General features: G+C 41.5%; 2 protein-coding genes across 5 annotated transcripts in view; one reads left to right on the forward strand and one right to left on the reverse strand.

Moving 5' to 3' along the window:
- Positions 1-17,203, forward strand: part of CNKSR2 (connector enhancer of kinase suppressor of Ras 2) — a 279,203-nt gene extending 262,000 nt beyond the window's left edge. For all 4 annotated transcript variants that reach the window (XM_055438270.2, XM_055438271.2, XM_055438272.2 and 1 more), the window contains 2 exons: positions 13,062-13,258; positions 15,191-17,203. In XM_055438270.2, the coding sequence (XP_055294245.1) occupies positions 13,062-13,258; positions 15,191-15,406 (413 nt within the window). In that variant the 3' untranslated portion in view covers positions 15,407-17,203. The remainder of the gene's footprint in view (positions 1-13,061; positions 13,259-15,190) is intronic.
- Positions 17,204-17,488: 285 nt separating this feature from the next.
- KLHL34 (kelch like family member 34) lies at positions 17,489-21,635 on the reverse strand. The gene has a single exon (XM_055438274.2). It carries the CDS (start codon positions 20,818-20,820, stop codon positions 18,877-18,879), a length of 1,944 nt encoding a protein of 647 aa, XP_055294249.2. The 5' UTR covers positions 20,821-21,635; the 3' UTR covers positions 17,489-18,876.
- Positions 21,636-23,375: the final 1,740 nt, after the last annotated feature.

Here is a 23,375-nt window from a genome sequence, read left to right on the forward strand (position 1 = left end):
TTTAATTTTGTATGTGGTGTTAGAGAATGTACTAATTTCATTCTTTTACATTTAGCTGTCCAGTTTTCCCCAGGACCTCTTATTGAAGAGACTATCTTTTCTCCATTATATATTCTTAATTCCTTTGGATAATAGACCACAGGTGCGTGGGTTTATGTCTCGGCTGTCTATTCTGTTCCAGTCCCCTTCAGTTTTCAAGTCTATTGTAAGCATCAGAACTCAGCTTTTTTATATCATATATATATATGTATATACACACATATTAATATTTTAGTGATCTTCTTAAAATTGCCCTAAAATTTATTATTTTCTATGTATTCCAAATATACTAATCCATTTAAATTAACATATTCATATAATATACATTGTTACGGTAATTTTATAATTACGTTCAGTTCAGTCGCTCAGTCGTGTCTGACTCTTTGCGACCCCATGAATCACAGCACGCCAGTCCTCCCTGTCCATCAACAACTGCCGGAGTTCACTCAAACTCATGTCCATCGAGTCGGTGATGCCATCCAGCCATCTCATTCTCTGTTGTCCCCTTCTCCTCCCGCTCCCAATCTTTCCCAGCATCAGACTCTTTTCCAGTGAGTCAATTCTTCCCATGAGGTGGCCAAAGTATTGGAGTTTCAGCTTTGGCATCAGTCCCTCCAATGAACACCCAGGATCAATCTCCTTTAGAATGAACTGGTTGGATCTCCTTGCAGTCCAAGGGACTCTCAAGAGTCTTCTCCAACACCACAGTTCAAAAGCATCAATTCTTCGGCGATCAGCTTTCTTCACAGTCCAACTCTCACATCCATACGTGACCACTGGAAAAACCATAGCCTTGACTAGACGGACCTTATAGTCATAAAATTGTATCTGTGTATATGTATATATGTATTTATGCTAGTAAAGTAGAGTTTTATTTTACTGATAATCCTTAATTATAAAATTATAAGACAGAAATGGGGAAGGGGTTGTACAGCTATGCCATGAAGTCTCTGAGGTCAGACTATCGTCTTTGTATATTTACCTCTAACATTTGATGTAGTATATATACACACATAGGCACCCATTAAATCCTTATTGAACAGTGCATGTCTATAAAAATGAATTCCTCCCATTTTCTGTTTTAAAATCTGAAAGATGACATTTGGAATGACAATATAATGTGGCCGAATTCCATGGTACAGTTTTCCAATATATCTATAGGCTCTTCATTGAATATATACTCAGGGTAAATTGAATTAACATAATAAGTACTTCTGTGACTATTAAATATAAATGACCTTTTCAGTTGTTGCTACTATATAAGCTTAATTTAAAGGATAGTTTAGGTGTACCTTTATTCCAGGTAGTGGTTTTAATGCAGACAGGAAAAGTAGTATGTGGTATACCCAGAAGTCCTAAATGAACTTTAAGGTCATAGTATAGTGGTAAGTAGTTTAAGATGAGATGCCACTTCATAAGGAAATATTCTGTCTCTTGTGAATTATACACAGAGAATGGAATTGTTAGAGTAACATTCTAATCCAGAAACAGTATTTCCTTATCTGTTTTGCTTGTGGCTAGGTTCATCAAATATTTTTATTTTACCTGAAATTTCTAATTAAAGATATCCATAAGTATTAGATGTATAAGCACAAACTATATTACTTTTTTCTATTTATCACATTATTTTGAAAAAGAATACTTCATCATTCATAAAATAAAAGACTTTCTAGTTCCTCCCCCATGGTATTAAAAATAAACAAACAAAACAAATTTTTTAAAATCTGATATTCTGTCTATTTGGGCTTCATTTTCACAAGGAAATAGACCCTCAAAATTGGAACAGCTACTACTCAAGCCACAAATAAGTCTCTCTCCTGGTTTGAACATTCTGAATCAAGGTTTCAGCCCACTTTTTCCAAGACTTTCAATGAGAAAAATTATCACTATCAACTCATGGTGTTAAATATTCCTGTTTTACAAAAAGAAAAACTTAAATGTGAACATATGCATTTAGAAAAAGAGAGAGATCCTGATAATCATAATAAATCAGATCTTTTTCAAAAGCACACAGCAGTCTGTACTCTCCCAGGAACTCCACATGTGTTACTATTGATAGGCTTGGATGTCTGCCTTGTTATCTGCAAGCAGCTTAAGACCAGTTGTCGGTGGCTTTGCCCTTAAATTTGCCCTCAGGCTCACGGATAATGGAAGTGAGTATATGGAACCAGTTTTCTCTCATAACTCAGAAGTAAAAATCTTTGAAAGTGCTGTTCTGGCTTAAGCACTTCTTATTTCCATTTTTATGTATTTCCTTCTGTTTCATTCATTAAGGAAAAGATTTATTTTTTACCTATTTTGTATTCAAACTGAATCATTCTCTTGCAAATGTTTGTACCTCTATCCTTACCCTATAATCTATTAGCCTGATTACATTTCTAAAAAGTTATACTTCTAGAATTTCTATTTCTGCTTATAATTTGAGTGGAAAGAGTTTTAAATTCATAAAACAAAAAGGAAAAGAAATATTTTTCTCACCATATCCTACATAGATTCAGTCTGTAAAGAGCTGGCATGAGAAGTGGATCCACACTGGAATAAGTCTTTGTATACACAACATGGCATTACATCTGGGTACACCATTCACATCTCGAGGGGTTTAGTAACAGGGAAATAGGATCTTTCTCTTTCTACCCAGCTGGGCTGGTGGTCTTGCAATCAAAGGTTTCAGTGATGAATGGAAGCGCAATAATTATTTAAGTAATATGCCAAACAGAAACATTACTGATTTTCTTGGGCTAGCATAGATATATTGCTGTTGTTTTAAAATGTACTTGATTAAAAGCTTCTTAAATAGTGAAGTATATTTTAAGAGCAGGAAGTAGGGAATGGAATGTTTTTTATAGTTGAGATATTAACCAAGAGAAAAGAAAAAAAACAATCAAGAGCCATACAGTTTAAGTTTTGGGGGTTTTGTTTGTTTGTTTTTTAGAAACATGCAATTTCCACTTGTCCTTAAAAAAATAAATAAACAGGCACAAAATTTTGTTGTTGTTTAGTCCCTAAGTTCATGTCCGACTCTTTTGTAGCCCCATGGACTGTAGCCCGACAGGCTCCTCTGTCCATGGGATTTGAGTAGGGGTAAAATTGTCAGTTTGGAGATGTCAGAAATGGCAGTCCGCTCCAGTATTCTTGCCAGGAGAATCCCATAGACAGAGGAACCTGGTGAGCTACAAGTCCATAGGGTCTCACAGAGTTGGATGCAACTGAGTGACTAAGCACAGCACAGAAATAGGCAGAGAGAGAATGCCTGATGAAAATACAAAGGGAGGGGAAAAGGAATATTGAGACCAAGAAAGGGACCTGCAAAAAGTTGAAGACACATAGACATGAGATTCGCAGAAGTTAGGCTTTCATAGAACAGTATCTTTATGAAATATGTTTTTGTGGTTTAGGTTTCATGTGGATTAGCCATATACCAGTCCATCATATCTCACCCTCCTCTCCTGCCAATGCTGTTCATACTTGAGATTCAGAATGCACACACCAAGACATAGATTCAGCAGGCTTGAGTCTGGAAGTATCTGTTTATTTGTTCTGTTTGTCTCAAAAATAAAGAGGAGCTATTTAACGCTTACCTAAAAGTATATATTTAAAGAATTTATTCAAGCAGTATACCACAATCTCTTTCATTTTGCCGTATTCTCAGTAGACCAGGATATTTTCCATCAGATTCCTTGGCACAAACCTTAACATTATTTGAGTTACATAATACAATGTACTGGTGACGGGACTGAAAATAAAACTCTATGTGATGTGTCCAACGACAAAGCTTGTGACTTAAAAACTCCTTATATGTGCAGTACAAAAGTTGGCATCACTCCAACCAGCGCTCCCCACAGTGTAGCCCATCACAGTGCGACTGGCCTAGTGCGCGAGGTCTCAGACTGCAGTGGGCAATAAGAATCACCTGGGTTGCATGCTTAAAATGCAGATTCCAGAGTTCCATACCCAGAAATTTTGATTGAGTAGAGTAAGGGCAGGGCCCAGTAATCTGTCTTTAACAAACCTCTACCCTGAGATATGGTAACCTGACCACTACTAGTTGAAGAGACACCTTGCCAGAGAGTTACCTTCTCTTATGTTAGTATATACAGAGTTGGAAATAGCTGTGCATGCTAAGTTGCTTCAGTCGTGTCCGACCCTTTGCAACCCTACGGACTATAGACTGTCGGGCCACAGGATTTTCCAGGCAAGAATACTGGAGTGGGTTGCCATTTCCTCCTCCAGGGAATCTTTCCCACCCAGGGATCAAACCCACATCTCCTGTGTCTCCTGCTTTGCAGACGGATTCTTTACCACTAAGCCACCTGGGAAGCACTGGAAATAGCTGTAGTCACTTTGAAATAGTGATCCACCCCCCACCATCCTGCATGTTGCCAAGGCCTCAACTGAGGAGTCTCTGGAAGTGGAATTTCCCAATCCTATAAAAATGGTGTCTTAAACGTAACTAAGATGTGATTGATTACCAAGGCTCTAGTTCAGATTTAGTATGGGTTGAATTCACTAGAAATTAAACCATTCATGTAAGTTGTTTTTGAGGGGAAAATATTTGAGTTGCATAGATAAATTAGAAACAGTTTAAATTTAAGGATGACCTTGTGCCAAGCATTAGATTGCCTCTGACTTTACCGTTTGAAGTTCCATGACGTTATGAAACAGAGTGGTAGAATCCAGAGTTAACATTACAGTATTATAATTTTCTTTTAAAAAAAAGTGTTGTCTTTTCTTTCATTTGACCTACCTATGAAGATTACTTAGTTCCCAGCCCCTTTGCTGCAAAAGAAGGTTATGATATGATAAACAAAAATTAGATCTGCTGATTTCTGAACCATACTGCATTCTATTTCTAAATATTGTGCTGTGGGCAATACACTCCCTTCCCATTTTATAAAGGAGCTAGTAGTGAACAACATGCTTCCCTCTCCCAGTTTGTTCCTTCTTCTTGATATAACTCAAAATGCACTGAAGGATGTAGCAAATAAAGTTCTGCCCTAGGTTAGAAAGAAAAAAAACCACTGATTGGTGCCTAGTGGCAATATTTGAACTCCTCAAAATCCAAAATAAAATGAACTAAAAGAGACTACAGTTTATTTTTAGCCCACTTATTCTGAGTTTTCCAAGTCATTCAGAAACTTTAGTCTCTTCTAGTTTCTTAATTCCTAAGAATGTGGCTTGTGCTCAGGTGTCAAGTCACCCTTTCATCACTTTGACCGTGTGAGAGCTTTTCACCTCTGTTCACTTTGTATTGGTCCACATTCGACCACTTCCTCGGAGCCACACTAGCTGGGCTTTTCTGTCTCACCACTCAGCACGTGGTAGCATGTGAATCGGGTTAGTTAGATAGAAGGTAGACTAGAAAACTTTTCCTCGTACTTCTTGATTGGATGAATTTGAGGAAAGATCTTGTATAGAACTACAGTATATTTTCTTAGAAGACTAATCATTTTACATGTGTGTGGAGAATACTTTTAACATAAACTTTCTGATTAAAATTACAGATACGCATGTACAAGTATAGAGTTGAGAAAAGATATATCTGTGCTGTGTATTATTTTGTGTACATAAGATTGGCAATTCGAGATAGCCAAGCTTAAAATAAAGTCCCATTTTTGGCCAAGTAGACTTGCATGCCAACACAAAGACTTTATGGTATTAAAACCATATGCAATTCTAGCCATATTTTTCTCTTTTCTCTTCATGGGTATTGCATGATGGTATTTCTAATACAAATACTAATATGCTTTGGAAATAATGGCACTCGCAGGTCTTTCATCATATTGTATCACTGCTTTATCATATTAGGCTAATACACTGCGAGAGTTGGTAGAACCTCTCCATGCCAAATCGGATCCACTTCTGTTGGCACTCAACCCATTGGACTCACAGATTGATAAGCTAATGTTTAGAGAATTTAGATCGGAGAGAGTCGGCACGACGCAGACTTAACGTCAACCTCTTGCAAGCAACTAAAATGGCCTCGTCCTTGCTGTTTATAACAGAAAACAGACTTTTAAAAGCTTAGATCATCAAGTGTTTTGGATTGGGGGCCTCCCTAAAGGGATATTAAGAGGGGCAGGCCACTCTTAAGAAGAATGCAAGCTTTCTTCACTGGGACTAGCGTAAGATCAAAGCCAATCAAGACGGAGCACAGTGACAGAAAACTGCTGTTTCTGTGGGTGAACAGAGGGAAAGGGTTCTGACTGGGGAAGGGCTCAGTTGTGTTCTCCTGTCACAGGAAAGGAGAGGGATCAGCTCCAATAACTAGAAATGTTCAATGGACTCTTAAGTCGCCTCTTGAAGGCAAAGGAGAGAAAGCAAATTCTGTGTGTTAAGTGTATTTTGCATTTTTAAAATTTGACGTGCTGTATTGTAATACATTAAGTGTAATCTATTAAGGCAAGGTATCTACAACCTGCTCTGAAACTTACTATGTTTATTCTATTATAAAGTGTATTCAGGTGCAACACAGAGACTGCTTTCAGTGGCACTAATGAAGAAAATGCCACATGCCAGGCTTTAGTAGATTCCTCAGCTAAAATCCTAACTTTCTCCTTACTTCTTGGCACTTGTGTACAAATGGTGTTGCCTCATAGGACAGGCATGAGCTATTCTTTTCTGTAAAATTTTCCAAATCTATAGGCTGTGGTTTTCACTTTGGAAAAAGTATTTTGTCTGGTTGTCTTTAAAAATAGTTTCAGATATTATTTAATCCTATGTAACTGGGTCCCTTATAGCTCAATATTGCTTATTTTTCTTCTGTAGTGGATGTGAAATTTCCTTTATTTAGTTGGATAAGATACTCTGTAATAATTTCAATGCTAATTAATGGATATTTCATACTGTGCAATGAACAGATAATTTAACATTGTATTTGGAAATGTTTTTTTTCTTCCTGTCGCCGCAGTGTGTGGTATTGCATAATGTGAATACTTGTAAAAATATAAATTACATAAAAATAAAAATATGACCAATTGGTATCAGATCTTTTTAGATAGCTAAATAATTTGCTAAGTATGCTTGATAGTAAATATCTTTCTAAAGAGGAGTAATCTATGCTTCTTTCTCACAAATGGAATTTGTGTTGTGAATAAAATCACATTGATATGCCTTACAGTTGCCTCTGTGCTCTAACCATTTTAATGTTTTTTTTTTAAGTATATATAAAAATGATGGTTCTGGTATATAGAAATGCATCAAAAAGTATTATGTTGCTTTTAAATATTCGTGGGATTGTCTTGAGTTATTCTCCCTGTTTAAGTCATAGTAAAATTTTATGATATGAAGAATTTTAGTTTTTTCTCATTAAGGAATGTGATGACTCTACATTAATTTTTTAATAATCATCTTTTAGCTTTGTTTTTAAACTGTATCCTTTATGAATTCCTGCCTAAGAACCAGGTACCTTGACCTCCATGTCTTTATATAAATTTTCTAAATTCGCTGGGTAAATATAGAATCTGTTATTTATGTTTCCAATTCTCCTTCAAAGAACCTTCCCTTTGGGTCAATAAATCAATGCCAAGGACACCAAGATTTTGCCATCTGAACTATTTGTCATAAAAACTACCATAATACCCTGAAAATGCAACCACTTTCATAGTTGTGGCATTAAACCACATAATTCAGCAGAAATTACCTGCTTCGAGAATGAAATGTAGAATAAGCTTCAGCTCTGTCTGTGGTGTCACCTCTTTATGGACGTCAGCTTTACTTTTGTGCAGAAGGGATTGACAAACACTGATATGGCTGTACTTAATTTTGGTGAAGCACAAGGTCATTCGTACAGGGATGGGTTTCACATATTCCTTAAAAATACACTTAGCAATATTGGTGGACTCACTCAAGCTGTCCTTTCAAAAAAAGGACTTTTTTTTCCCTCAATTTTTTTCATCAGACAAATTATTGTTATTTTGCCTAAGATAAAACAAACCAATTAATTCTAATTATGAGAAGGGTAGATGATTACAGAGTAACAAGTAAAAGCCAAGTTTTAAAATCGTATGCTTTATAACAAACTGTCCTCCCCCCAGTTTTACAAGGCATAGCTAGTTGACTTATATAAAAACATGAATTAAAAGAACTAATCTTTCATTATAAAACAATTCAGATTATAGTGTAAACTCCTGAATGCATAATCTTTAGCAAAAAACCTACAGACATTGAACGTCTCTCCATTAAACCTATTAAAACTTTGGCACCTTACATATAAATAAGTTGTTCATTATGGCGCACTGGTAAATTAGTATTCACAGAAAACAGTCCTGTGTCTCAATGCAAATGCTAATTGCCTTTCATGGCGAGACTAGTGCTCCACATACTTGATGCCATTCGCCTGGAAGCCTTAGAGCACTCCGCGACCTCAACCGTACAAGAACGAATACCTCTCACATTTGACTGGTGACTAATGCTACTATGTCCAGCCTTCTCCCCCACTTGTGACTTAGCCTTTTCCAGCTTTCTGTGCTCATTACCCAGTTGTGTTGTGGAAGGAGCAACTGTTTTCACGAGGACATCATTGTCCAATTTTAAAAGAGCACAGTTCCCTTCCAAAACATGTACAAGAACTGATTATTTATTGCTGACTTGATTCGTCAAGAGCCTAGTTTGTATACTCGCTTTGTTTTGTTTTGTTTTCATTTTTTACTCTCCTTCCACACTGTCATTGCAGAGGCAGGGAAACAGTGAGGACACCAGAATAACATTTTAGGTCGCCACACTTGTACTCTGCTCTTCATTTTCACCAAAGAAACACGAACGACATTACACAAGAGACTGGCATAAAAATTACTCAGACTGATATGGAGTCCTCTTGGGAGTACTTAGTGTCTAAAGTGAAGAAAATCATCGCTCAGTTTAAACATTGGGTTCATCAGACACTATGTCCTGTAGAAGATTGGGAAATGCAAAGAGAGCAAGGCATATGCACTCAGGGAAAGTCGCAGTCTAGGTCTCTAAAGAAGGTACACATGGAGTGAGGTACAGGATGAAAAGACACTGGGATTTCTCCTCAGGTTTCATATCTCATTTTCTCGAATATCTCTTCTGTGTCTATCTTATTATATCTATTAATATAGAGTAATACATACATTGAATATTTATCGACAAAAGTGTTTTAACCGAAAAGGGTATACAATCAAAAAGGTTTAAAAACCACTGGGCATGAATGTAAGGAAATACGTCAACCAAGCATCCTGCAGTGTTTGAGGAATGCATTATCACCTGCTAATAAGCCTTTTCAAGAAAGTTCCAACCAACTATTATTTTCTATTGGCTAATATTTTCTTTGAGCTTTTAATCACTGCCTGGAGGTCATATGCAACCTGAAGGAGCCAGACACAACTGTATTGATGCTCAGTGCATTTCTTAGAGTCACAGTGTTTCATGGTGTAGCTAGAGTATAAACGAAACGATAAAGAGGATCTTCTTCTAGCCCTGCCACTATGACACAGCCAGAAACAAGTCCTCCTTTGGCTCAGAATACAAGTTATACATAACTTCATTGGGATCCTCAAATCTATCAATGCAATTTTATATAGGAAAGAGAACTTTATATGTTCTCTTCACTTTAATAAAATTGAAATAGAAAAGTGTGTCATCTGACACAGGACTGATTTACATGTTGTAAATGTAAATGTGATTGGAGGGCGAATTTACTCCTGCATAGGCCCAGAATTTCTGAATCAATTTGATACAAATTTAAATTTCATTGTATCAGGGATACACTTCCTCTTGAGGAATCACAGAAGGTTCCTGTATATGTCCTGTGGTTTGCATGTGGTTTTCTACACTTTACCAACTTTCAGAAACCATCCCTTCAAATTCCGAAAGAGCTGGGCTTGGGGCCAGTGTTCCCATGACTGAACTGGCACACTGAAAGAAAGTCAATCAGGAAGCAGACCTCACCAAGCGCTTGCCTCCTCTTCCAAAGCAAGCCTCTTCTAGGAGAAGAAAAGCAAGGGTTTAAAAGAGAAACCAGAAGAGGAGACAAAGAAGAAGAGGGCAAAAAGAAGAAGTAAAGGTGCTTTCACATTTTCAGTTGCAGCGGTAGCCCCGATTGAGTTAATTGGTATTCATCTAAGAAAAAAAAAATCAAGGAAACCAGTTTGAAAATTATAAAAGAAAATAAAGGTCTGTTTTTGTCTTGAATGTTGAGTTCTGTGTTGTTTTGACTGTTGAGCACAGTGAATCAGATTTCTAATGTGACTCCGGCCCTCACCCCCTTCCTCTGAAAATAAAGGGACTCTTTGTCTAGTCTTAAAATGTTTAGTAACTGGTGGCATTTTGTAGGAGCCTGGCATCTCAATCCTTCATCCTTCTCACCCCACTACTGTGTCTTGTGTCACATATGTGTATGGTGTGTAGGGGTGGGGGAAGGAGGCCTGACTTATCTTTAATATCTCTATTCCATTCATAGCTTGGAAATGTTTGTGTTCTGTCTCCTTGTGATTCCCTGTTCATATGTGCTGCCCAGAGATAAATCCATGCTTGATTCTCCTTACAGCTGTCAAACCAGATTCTTTGTAGAATTAAATGTTGTACTTTGGTTGAACGCTTTCCACCTCCTCCCTCCCTTAATGGCAAGAAGAAAAAAAAGCTTTCAGTGTTAAGTCATGTTTGTCATTTTTTATATTAAATCTTTACCATTCTTGAAATAAAACTACATTGAAATTTTATTTTATAATCCAGCATGTGACTCAGTATTCCACAAACTTTAAGAATTGAGGAGAAAGAAAACTGGGTAAGAATGTTTTTTCAACAAAATATATACTCCTTACAGTGTTAGGTAATATGGAAGAAGGTTATCTTAAAAATTTACTATGTGTAAATATTTCTGCCTCCCTTAAATCCTAAAACTACTATTTGAATTCCTTTTTTCTTTACCTTCCTTTAAGAACCGAAAAACGAATAATACATTAGGCTACATGATACCTAGACTACTATAATTCACATCTGTTAGGGCTCTGATTTCTCCCCCACCCTCTGCTTTATGAAATTTTTCTGGCTTAAGATGCAGTCTTGCCTTGAGGCAAAAATAATGATAACTACTAAATTCCTCAGGGTTCTTTCCTGGCCTATGATTTTATGAAATGGAATTATGCTGTTCAAATGTATCCTTGTTTTTACAACTCCATTTAGTTTTACACTGAATGACCTTATGATTTTGTGCCTTCCTGGCTCCAAACCGTTCTGTTTAAAATTCCTTATCTCATTTCAACCTTCTTAGCCTACAAGGCAGTTAGTTCCTCTTTTTACAGTCCTCTGTACCCCCACCACCCAGCCCCTCAGAATCCTCTAGGTGGTGCAAACATTGAAGGATGAGGCAACAGAAAATTAAAAAGCTGTTGTGTAAAGGGTTTGCTTTTTTGTACTTTTAGATTATAGTTTTAACTTAGATATATGATTAGGAAGTTAAAGTTTGTTGTAGAGGAATAGTGGTAGCAGGTGCTGATAACAAAGGACTTTCTAATGAGAGAACTCAATAATCATACTTACCAATAGTTGTTAACCTTAGCAGGAAAGTAAAAAAATGAATATGAAACTTAAATGAAGTTACTTTTTCATCCTAAAGGTGATCCCTTCAAGTTAAGGTACTGTGTTTGTGGACTTTGGGGGAAGTTTTAGGTACACTCTAAAAAAATTTTTTTTCAATGCTGCATTTTAATCATCTCACAAATTCATTAACACCTCCTGTTTAATACACAGTTCAAATAAATCCTGACAAAACTGGCAGTCTAGAATTCTTATTAAAATCATGAATTCTGGAGCCAGACTGCTCAGTTAGAATTCCAACTCTACCACTTAGTAAATGTGACCTTGAGCAAGGTACTTCCCTGCTAGAAAATGAAAATCAAATAGATCTACTCCTAGTACTGCTATGAGGATTAAATGAGATCATGAATGTTAAGCATTTACCCTAGTGCCTGACACATATAAATGTTTACATTATTACCAATTAGGGTGTCTTTTTTAACTGTGTCAGAAAGCCTAAAATATTCACATGGACCATGGTGGAATGAATGATATGCCATATTTACTTTTTGGGCCAGTGTAATTAGCATTCCTCAAATAGGACTCTTTGGCTCTCTATTAAAGGAAATGTGATATAACCCTAATCCTATCTGCCAATCCAAGCAAAATCCAAGTTAATGTTTGTTTATCATTGAGAAAAATACATCAGTAGTCAGACAATTCAAGAATAATATGGTAGTTTGATTTGCTCAAATAGATTCAAGATGCTTTCCTGAACCAGACCTTTTTTTTTTTTCTCAAAAATATTTAATTGGAGTGTTTTCTTCCTTGATCTTTCAAATGTTAAGTAGCTTCCTTCAATACATGCCAGATTTTTACTTACATTTGCATATAAACATTACCACATGTCATTCTAATTATTGATGATAATTTATGATCATATACTATATTTACAGTGTGGCAGGCATTACTATGGCAGTCACATGAAACCTAATAATCCTCTACAGCATACTTTTGGAAGATTTTTACAATCATATATACTCCAGCGAATGCCATTCCATCTTATGAATTCTAGAAAAATGTAAAAATCAGTTCATTCAGTATTGTTAAATCAGGAGAGCTCTATTACTTAGCACATCTATACTTATCAGTATAATGATAAGAGATATTCATTACTGTTTTAAAATGTTAAATTATGTTCAGAATTCTTTCTGTGTTGTGTACCTTTTGTACTGTAATTCTTTGAATTTAATGGACTCAAGATATGTACAATGATTTGCTATTTATTAAGAGAGTATTTTGTTAAAGCATCCTATTAATTGATTATTCTAAAACAATTGACTGCCTGTCGCTAGTCTTACCCAATATAACTAGCAACTGTGGGTTTGATGGGTTGTTTTTCTTTTTTTTGATGTAATAGTGTTTTCCCGATCATTCATTATTCTGTTTCTCAGATATTTTTTGTTTGTTTGTTTAGTAGACTTTTTGGAGTGTCAAATCACTGTATTACACTGGATTCATATTTCTCTCTGTTTTTTTGGACATTGCAGGTGAAAGTAGGGAAGAAAAGTTAGGAGACTCTTTGCAAGATTTATACAGGGCACTGGAGCAAGCCAGTCTGTCGCCTCTGGGAGAACATCGCATTTCAACCAAGATGGAATACAAACTATCATTTATAAAGAGATGTAATGATCCTGTGATGAATGAAAAACTACACAGGCTGAGAATTCTCAAAAGCACTTTAAAGGTAAGATATGAAATGGAAGGAGACATTCGTTTTAAGAGATTCTTTCCTGAACTCAAAACCGATTATCAGATACTCTGGGGGACAAAATACAAAATGGGAGGGGGATAAATAGAACTAATGTAATAAGTATATTTGGCCAAAAGGAAATAATCTTAACTTTATATTAGCATCTTAGAGCATGCACAGACTACCTGTTATGTGACTTAGTTGTAGGAGAAAACAGGATGTAATTAATTTTTCCCAAAAAAATTCAGGGCTAGTGTTATTTCTCAGTCTTTTGTTTTCCTAAGATAAATATGCCATGTTGTAGAATTGATACAGTTATTAAAAGAGCACAGCATTCATGCAGGAGTGGGTGCTAAAAGGGGTTGAGCTATTTTATGAATATCTCTTGTAGCACATTTGAAGTGAAGCCACATTGTTTCATATTCCGTGTGGAAATTTTGTAACTGTGCTGTATACATTAGCAGTTCCCAACTCACGTGTTACTTTTTTCTTATACATTTCCATAAGCACTTACATTGTCTCCAGTCTTCTTATGCCACCCCCAGATTGGGGAGGAGGTGGTGAGGAAAGGGAAACAGGCAGGAAGTTGAAGAAGGAGCCAGAAAAGTCAGCCCCCTCACTGTGTGTCTCAGTGGAGAGGGCCTGCCATACATTCTCTCCCTAATCAGACCATGCACCCTGAAAAACTCAAAACCAGAAAAGAACTGTCATACCGAGTTTGTGATGCAGTCATTTCAAGAAATAGAAGGTCAGAGAGTTCCTTTGGAAAATATTTCAGATCCATAGTCTACTACTGAGGTTTCAAAATTTTGAGACAGAGTACCAAAGAGATCCTGGGCTTCTCTGGTGTTTCAGTGATAAACAATCCACCTTCCAGTGCAGGAGACACAGGTTCGATCCCTGGGTTGAGGAGATACCCTGGAAAAGGAAATGGCTACCACTCCAGTATTCTTGCCTGGGAGATTCCATGGAAAAAAGAGCCTGGTGGACTACGGTCCATGGGGTCACAAAAGAGTTGAACACAACTTAGCAACTAAGCAACAACCAAAGAGATCAACAAAATAGGAAATGCATTATTTGAAAAAAACTTCTGGTAGCCAGCAGCCAAGTTCTCATAGTCAGTTAGCTCTCAGTTGATATTCATGTGAATGCTGTTGCAAATCCATGGGACAACTTAATGACTTTTTGATAATTAAGACCAGAATTTTTTAAAGAGCTTTAATATACATAATAATTATGGTGCCCAACTAAGGTCCAGAGATATCCTTACCACCTCCCACTTCACGGAGCCCCCATTCTCATTCAGGTCCAAACTGCCAACTGAGCATCTAGCAGGAGGAGATAGGACAATGCAAAAGTAACTCAAGACACAATGGGGTAAGCCCACTCAACATCAGTGATCAAGTGTCCTTTTTCAGTTGTTTAAGGACGGCTTGAAGAAATGAGAGGCATATGAACTGGACATTAAAGGATGAGGAAAAGTTTCCATAGGCAGAGATGGGAAACAGGATAGGCCCTGAAGGAAAAATAAACCATATAGAGTGCCTGCATGTAGAAAAAAGTACCTGAGGATTTGAGTCTCAATAGTGAGTTGGAATATCCAGTGAACCAGTGAAGTTGTTCAGTCATGTCCGACTCTGCAATCCCATGGACTGTAGCCTACCAGTCTCCTCCATCCATGGAATTTTCCAGGCAAGAGTACTGGAGTGGGTTGCCATTTCCTTCTCCAGGGGATCTTCCCAACCCAGGGATTGAAGCCAGGTCTCCTGCATTGCAAGCAGACGCTTTACCATCTGAGCTACCAGGGAAGCCCAAGTTTAAGGATAACAGAGCTGTTTCTCCTGGGCTTTTGCCTATTAACTCTTTAGTTTAAATGTGAAGAAAATTCTGTCCCTTTTGTAACTCTTGAATCCTTTTATTTTTCAGGCCCGAGAAGGGGAAGTAGCCATTATCGATAAAGTACTAGACAATCCAGACTTGACATCGAAAGAATTCCAGCAGTGGAAGCAGATGTACCTCGATCTTTTCTTGGATATCTGTCAAAACACCACCTCAAATGACCCATTAAGTATTTCTTCTGAAGTAGATGTAATCACTTCCTCTCTCACACACACTCATTCATACATTGAAACGCATGTGTAAGTGTATTGTGCCCTCTGGCCATTTGGTACCTTCTGGTACTTTGAACAAGTATATAAGGTAGTTTTTATATCAACGTGTGGGACACGTTGACAAGCTATACTTTAATGTTACCGTTATATGAAACAAACCCTATATGCCACTGTCTTTAATGAGCATTTGTATATTTTATATGCAGTTAGTGCTCAGCTTATGTTTACCATGTGCAAAATCAACTGTCTTCAATGATTCAAAATTAACTTTTGCAAACAACCCTGAAGACAGGTGGTCTTCAAGTAGAAAAATAAAAATACAAAAGGCGGTTTTCTATCTAAGGTCATCTTTTCTCCCTTTAAGTTAATTTTATATAAACAAGACTTCAAAACTAAATCACATTTTTTCAGGTTCAGACATCCTTGTGGGTGGGAAAGAATTTAAACCTTTTTTATATTTATTAAAATGTTCTAAGAATTTTCTTAAACATTGCACAAAGTTTAATGCTGTAGTTTTATTTTTGTGAAATGTAGATGCGCATACATACAAGAGTTAAGCAAAATAGAAAAGCATCAACATAAGAAAAGTTCAGGTATCAAATATTCGTCTTAATAGTCTATTAACTTGTGAAAGCTGGTTAATGGAAATACTATTCCATATCCATGGGGACACTCAATGGTGTATCAGGGCAAAGCTTTGTAAGATGTTTTTGTAACTGAGACCAAAATTGAAGATAGAGCTGCTTTATTTTCTTGGTTTAAATCTTCCTTTATTTTTGTAGTGATGAAATGCTGATTGTGTACAGAGGAATTTGAGAGTGAATTTTTTAAAACACATTTAACTCACCCAGAAAGGCAGCTAACATATATATATATAATTTCAGCCCAAATTCATGTAACTCCTAAAAACCTACAAGGTATAAACCGAAATGAATCAACTTCCCAGTTAGTGTCCAATTTTCCCTCTAGTCCGTTAGTGAAACTTATGTAATTATACTTCAGGCAGGGAAGTAAAATATGTTTGGTTACAGGCTGATGTGTGTTCTAATATAGAAAACAATGTTGAAAAATGTCCCTCTCTCCTGAGGAGCAAGAGGAGAATGGTCATTCAGAGAGATATTACATTGAACTATATGAGAGAAACAATTTTTAGAGGTTTTTCCTAGTTTCATGATTTGTTCTGTAGAGTGGATAAAGTCTATGAAAAAATCCTCTTCATATATTTCCATTTATAAGCATCTCATTTTTGAAAAGTGATCACAGCATGATAATGACTGTGCTGCTTTTTAGTGTCTTGCTGCATAACGTACAAGTCACAATTTGCTGGGTTTTGGTTTTGTTTTTTTTCTTTAGAAGGAGGAAGAGACCCTCCTTTACTATTCTATATCCTGAAATCTACTTCTAATCAGCTTTATACTGTTGCCTGTACAGCTCAGTGAATGTACTTTCATCTCTTAAGAGTTCAGATATCTGTCAGTGACTATTTTTGCTGTAGAGAAGAAAGTAAAAACTCCACAGCAAGGATCTTTTTCTTTGCTTTTGAAACCACCATTGAATCACTATCGTTTTGCAGACTTTGCACAACTGTACAGGAGAGTGGCCTTTCTACAGCACATTTTCAGTAATCCTATATTTAGTCAAAGTGGATGAGAAATCATGTATTAATGTTTGTATGGAATTTGGGGTCCAGTGTAATATTTTTATCATTTAAAAAAACCTATTTGTAAAAACATTTATTTACTGCATGGATATTGACGCACATTAAATTTGTGGGATTTTGTATATGTAAAAAAACAAAACAAACAAAAAGCAAAAAAAAAAAAAGAAACCTCTTGTCCTAAAATGAAGTGTGCTTGTTCCAGGTGTTTAGACTTGTTGATGTTTACTAGACCAAATGTGTACTTTTACTTAAAAATATCTGTACCTGATGGATGTGTCATGGATACAGTGGCCAGATTGTGCCCCTGTCAGCAGCGAGCAGTTGATGGAAAGACTAGCTGTGTTGCTACTAAGCGGCTTTTACTTTGGTGAAGTTGGATCTGTTGTTTTAAATGGTAAAAAGTAAACTAATGAATTTTAAAAGACTCGTGGCTAGCTTAGCATGAAAGAGACCTTTAACGCTATATATCTGTACATTTTATTGCATTAGTTTCAAATCTAGGAGAGAGGCGGTACTGTAAACTGAAGTCAAATAAATTCAGCTCTTAATGAATCCTTATAAAGCACGTATTTTATTCATGCAGTCCACATCACATTTTTTGTGACCGAATCACACGCCATCCCACCACCCCCAGGTACAAGTTTTAACTTTGTCACTCCAGTGTGGTATAAGCCAGAAGAGGCAATGTCCAGTATATACAAGAATCTTCTCTGAAATCCTGCAAAATCAAGTTGGTTTCCCATTTACCTGACACAAACTTTAAAATTTCACCTGCTGCTCTTTCCTTCTCTGTGATTCTTTTGGGAAGGTGGGGTAGAGGGTCTGGGAGGCAGGGTACTGTCCAAAATAAACTTCAAAAAAAATTTTTACAAGTATTACCTACAGGGTGTCTGCAGAATGAACATTTAAAGAAGATGAAAGAAACAGGGGTTTTGTTAGCTGCTGCTGCTGCTGAGTCACTTAAGTCATATCCGACTCTGTGCGACCCTATGGACTGGAGCCCACCAGGCTCCTCTGTCCGTGGGATTCTCCAGGCAAGAATACTGGAGTGGGTTGCCATTTCCTCCTCCAGGGGATCTTCCGGACCAAGGGATAGAACCGCTTCTCTTATGTCTCCAGCATTGGCAGGCAGCTTTCTTACCACTAGCGCCACCTGGGAAGCCCCGTTAAATGCTCTACTAAATCAGAGAAGCTGGATTATTATGGCTAAGGGCTGCACAAATAAAACTTTAAACCAATAAGCTGCCAAAAGTCAGACCAAAAGCAGACTAGGGTAAGTAAGGATGAAGTACAGAAAAACTTAACCTAGGTTATTTTCTCCAAAAATAAAGTGCTTTCTAGGAGATTTTTTTTCTCAGTTCCGTATCTATATTAAACCATCAAAGCAGAACTATAACCATGATTCTGTATCATAAAATCATAGTTCTCCCTACAATGATTGCATGTTTTTTAACCAAGGCACTTTCCCTTCACTATTTATTCAAATAATGCCATCTTCTAGAACCATTTATTACAGTCATTATAGCTAACAATTTTCTGGTCTGGTATACAACTTATTATGGTACGTTTTTTCGCTGTTTGGCACAGAAATCATCACTGTTTAGAACCTAGGAAACACTTTTAACTACAAGAGGGAAAACGGGGTCATATTTTATTTTTCGAAAGTCCATCTCTAGCCCAACATGAGAATTTCTAGAAATCCCCAGCTCACTGGAGATGATTCATATATCCTTCTAAATTTGATCCCTCCTGTCTCCCATTCTCAGAATAATAGCAAATGTTTCTCTTTGGCCAAGTCTAGGAAAAGCCCACAACTTGCTCCTCCCTAGCCCCGAGGCTGCTTAACCCATTAAGCCCAGCACAAAATCCGGTGTCTCTCCCGGCTCTCCATCCCTCTGCTCGTCCCCACCCTCTGCCAGCTGCAGCACTGCGCACTGCAGGCCGCTCCAGGCCCAGGGCAGCGCGCAGCCAATGTCCTCCCAGCGGTCCAGGTCGAGGTCATAGCCCACCACGTTGCGGGTGGGCACCTGGCGTGAGTCTCGCCACCTGAGGCCGCCCAGTAGCAGCACCGTCTCCTCCACCAAGGCCAGCCCATAGCAAAAGCGGTCGTAGGGTAGCGGCCGCAGCCGAGTCCACTGGTTGGTGCCGGGGTCGTAGCGCTCGATCTCGGAGAAGGGCTCGTAGCGCCCCAGAAAGGCGAACACCGCGCCGCGTAGGGCGGCCATGTGGTGCCCGAAGCGGGCCGTGCCCATGGGCGCTCTCTTGCTCCATGTCTGCTCCCCGGGGGCCAGGGAGAACACGTCCCGGAGGCTGCTCGCACCGCCGTCGCCTCTGCCCGCCTTGCCCCCAGAGATGTACACGACGCCGCGGTCCCCGACGGCGCCCGCGTGGCCGTGCAGAGCCCGCGGCAGCGTCCCGGCCGCCGTCCAGCGGTCCCGGCGCAGGTCATACATTTCCACAGAAGCCAGCGCTTGGCCGCCCACGCCCAGGCCCCCGACGGCCAGGAGCCCCTCCCCCACGGCGCCGCACCAGAAATGGGCCCGTGCTTCCCGCATAGGGGGCGCAGTCGTCCACACGTGGAAGCGCGGGTCGTAACGGTGCACTTGGGCCCTGACAGCCAGCTGGCCGTCCGCTGGGGGCGAGCCGGCGCCGCCCGACGGGCTCTCCCCGCCCAGGACGAACAGGAAGTTGCCTGCGACACACACGCTGTGCCCCAGCAGCTGAGCAGGCAGCCGCGTGAGGCTGCGCCAGCGGTGGTTGTACACGTCAAAGGCCACCACGTCCTGGGTGAGCTCCCACTCCTCCTCCTCCACCTGCTCCTCTTCCTCCTCCTCCTCTTCCTCCGGCTCCGGCGCGGCGCCCCTGCCCCGGGCAGGCCGCGGGGGGACCACGACTTCCTCAGTCACCACCTCCCGCCCCCGGCGCCCCCCGACCAACAGGATGCGTGTTTGAGGGCTCCGGACGCTGGTCTGCTCGCCCTGCATGAGCGGCTGGCGGGAGGGCGACGTGTGGTAGTTGAGGGCCTGGATGATGAGGCCCTTGACCCGGGCGGGCAGGGTGAGGCCAGAGCCGGAGTACACGCGCCGCAGCACGTCTGCGGGTACGAGGCCGAAGCGGACCCGCTCGAGTAACTGGGTGCAGTGGGCCAGGCGTTCGGCCTCAGGCTCCTGCCGCAGCCAGGCCAGCGCCAGGCCCAGCAGCCGGGCCTCAGGCACCCGCGCCACGTCAGGGGCACCCAGCACGGCCCTCAGCGACGCGGGGTTAAGCTCCAGAAGGCCGGCCGGGCCCGCGCCCCGCGCCAGCAGCTCCCTCAGGTGGGTCACGATGCAGCGTTCGGCCGCGCCCAGCGTGTGTGCCAGGCCAAAGCGAGCCGCCACGTTGGCGGCGAAGCAGCAGTTCTCCGGGGCCAGCTGGCGCTCCAGGTAGCGGCCACAAAGCCCCAGGGCCTCGGTGACCTGTAGGTAGCTGGCGGCCTCCAGCGTGTCCTCCACTGTGTCCATGGAGAGCGGCAGCCAGGCGGTGTAGATGAAGTCCAGCAGGCGCTGCAGGCCCGCCGCCGACGGCACGTGCAGGTGGATCACGCTCGCCCGGGATTCCCGGGTGTGACTCTTGAACAGAGCCCTGAAGTAGTCGCTGGAACACGCGAGGAGCGACCTGTGCGCCGGGAACTCGCTGCCCTCCGCCTCCAGCGTCACGTCGCACAGGAAGCCCTCGGCGCGCAGCGCCTGGTAGCCGGTGAGCAGCGAGCCGCCATGAGCTTTGCAGTAAGACAGGAAGTAACTCATGATGCCCAGGGCGGGAAGCGGCCGGGCCGGGGCTGGAGCCAGCCAGGCGCGGCCGGAGGCATCCCGGGACACGGAGCCCCCGGGCCCCCCGCGCGAGCCAAAGAGCCCCTAGTAGGGGTCCATTTTTGCCTGCTCAGCTTAAAGCTCAGGCCTCCTTCATTCAGGTCGGCAGATCTGCCCGTACCCTTCTCAGAGCAAATCTGGTAGGGAAACGGTTTCCAGTAGCGGAGAGTGCGGAGTTTGGAGTTTCCCGGGAGGTGCAGGGTTCGGTTTCGGCGGCTGCCGAGGCTGCCACCGCGTAGCCCAAAACCCCCTCCCCGGCCCTGTTTGAGGAGCCCACACCTGCGCGCCTGGGGCCGCAGTGGCCGCGCACCATCACCTGGAAGGGCGGCGCTGCGGAAGGAATGACTCCCGAGGGGTGCTGGATCTCCGACGGCCCAGATGCACAGATGGGGCCGGACGAGGGCTGTCCGGGAAGTGTGGGGCTAGGGCTCTGACCTCCCAGGGGTAGACAAGGAGGGTTCTGCGGGCAACGGCGACGGCCGGGGACAACTAGCTAAGGGGCAGGGGGGGTGAACTTGTTCCGCGCGGAGGATCAAATCAAAGCCTGGGGGATTAGGGAGGAGGGGCGCGGGTCAGCGCGACGGGTCGCAGGCGTGATTGGGCGCCACACATAACATGCCAGTAGCTCACAGTGACAGGAATAGCGCGCGGCTTCGGCCTCCCTGGCGCGCCCCGCCCCGCTCCCCGGCTGCTGGCTGAGAACCGAGGGCGCGGGAGGAAGCGGCCCGGCCTGGGACAGCACTCTCGTGACCCGTCAAGCCGCCGGTCACCAGGGGGTCCTGGTAACCCGGCGGGGGGTGCGGAGAGCGCTCACCGGAGAGGCACGAGTCGCGGGGACGCTGTGCTTGGTGGTGTCTGGCGAGGGGCGCCCGGCTGGGCTGGAGGAGTGACGACCCCCTTCCCGGGGCTCCTGTGGCTGGGAAAAAAGCCCCTGGCTCGCAGCTTTCTGCTTTAAGGAGGCCCTAATTAATCCTTCGGGAGCGGGGATTAAGCGGCGATTTTGCGCGCTGACACCCAGGAGCCCGCTACGCGCAGAGGCGCCGCTGGCCGGAATTTTGCCCCAGCGAATCCAGGCTCCCAGCCAGCGGGGCTCCGGAGCACGCCCCTCACCTGGACTCACCCTTGCGTGATGCTGGGCCTTACTCTGCGCCCTTGAGGTCTCCCTGGCTTGTCTCACACTCCGCTTTCGGGTTTGCGCCCACCTCGCTCCCTGACCCCGGCTGAGTTCTCCCTTCCTGTTCTTAAACCCTGCCTCGCCCATCCTTTGGCAAAGCGGACGAGGAAACTGTAGGTGACTTGGGTTTTCTGCTTTTGAATGACCACTTCCTTTAAGAAAATAAGTCTTTGCAGTTTCTCTCCCCGACTTTCCAGTGTATTAGTTGCTCAGTCGTGTCCCCTCTGCACCCCACGGACTGTACCCCGCCGGGTTTCTCTGTCCATGGAAATCTCCAAGCAAGAATACTGGAGTGTGTAGCCATTCCTTTCTCCAGGGGATCTTCCTGACTCAGGGATCGAACCCAGGTCTCCCTCACTGCGGCAGATTCTTTACCCTCTGAGCCGCCAGGGAAGCTCCAAGCTTTCCAGTCTCTGATATAATTAAGGTCCGCCCCGTCCTCAGTGCTGGGATGTGATAATGGGCAGTAAGGTTGCAAAGCTGGCAGAGGCTGCAGTTTCAAAGCGCCCCTCCTCAGGAAGTTATTTTTATAAGGTGCATCAAGCGCAGAAATGATGGCTAAAACCACCCTAATCTTGAAACATTAGGAAAGCCTTTCTCCATCTCCAGCACCCTGCTCTTAAAGAACTAAACGAATAATATAACTGCTCTTTCTTGCCAATTTGGAAGGTTCTCTGTGTTTTGCTTTCATCTAGAATTGATTTTTCTGTTTTCTAATACAACCTCTCTGGTAATCTATTTTAAGCAAACCTGTTGAATGCGTTTGAAGTGACTTGCATTTCTTACAGTTGAGGTTGTATTTCATTAAAAAAAAAAAAAGCCAAGGAAGGATAAAATTCTATCATTTTCTGCCTGGTATGCCATTGGTATTACAAGGTCTCCACTTAGAAGTAATTCTTAAAGTATATAAAAATAAGTACAATGATTTTGCTTTGTTGTCAAAGATGGAACTGTTGTATGACTTAAATTAGACAAATTATAAAATGCAGGCAGGGGCTCAGGTTAAGGGCTTGCTTAAACTCCAGAGGCTAAAAATACTGCAATTTGAATTACTAATGTAGAGCTACAGATGGGTTGGGGGAGGAGAGGATGCTGGTTGGTTTGGGTTTTTCTTTTCTTTTCTTCAGTTCTAAAATTCTTAGCTCAAAAATAAAATACCAGCTTGGTTCACTATGCACAGATCTGTATGGTGAAGTTAAATAGGCTTTACTCAACCTGATAGAATTTTGCTAGAAGGGATATTTGACATCATTTAGCCAAACCCTTTCCCATTTCCTCCCCCAATTTCTTGTTTTTCTTTTTAAAAATGTGGCTGATG

The sequence above is a fragment of the Moschus berezovskii genome, chromosome X (genome assembly GCF_049115385.1).
Source record: "Moschus berezovskii isolate FMDL1 chromosome X, NW_MosBer_1.0, whole genome shotgun sequence".
NCBI classification, from domain to species: domain Eukaryota; kingdom Metazoa; phylum Chordata; class Mammalia; order Artiodactyla; family Moschidae; genus Moschus; species Moschus berezovskii.

What these genes read in the sequence shown, in the direction of transcription:
- KLHL34 (XM_055438274.2), bottom strand. Translation starts at nt 20,820, where the DNA reads ATGAGTTACTTCCTGTCTTACTGCAAAGCTCATGGCGGCTCGCTGCTC.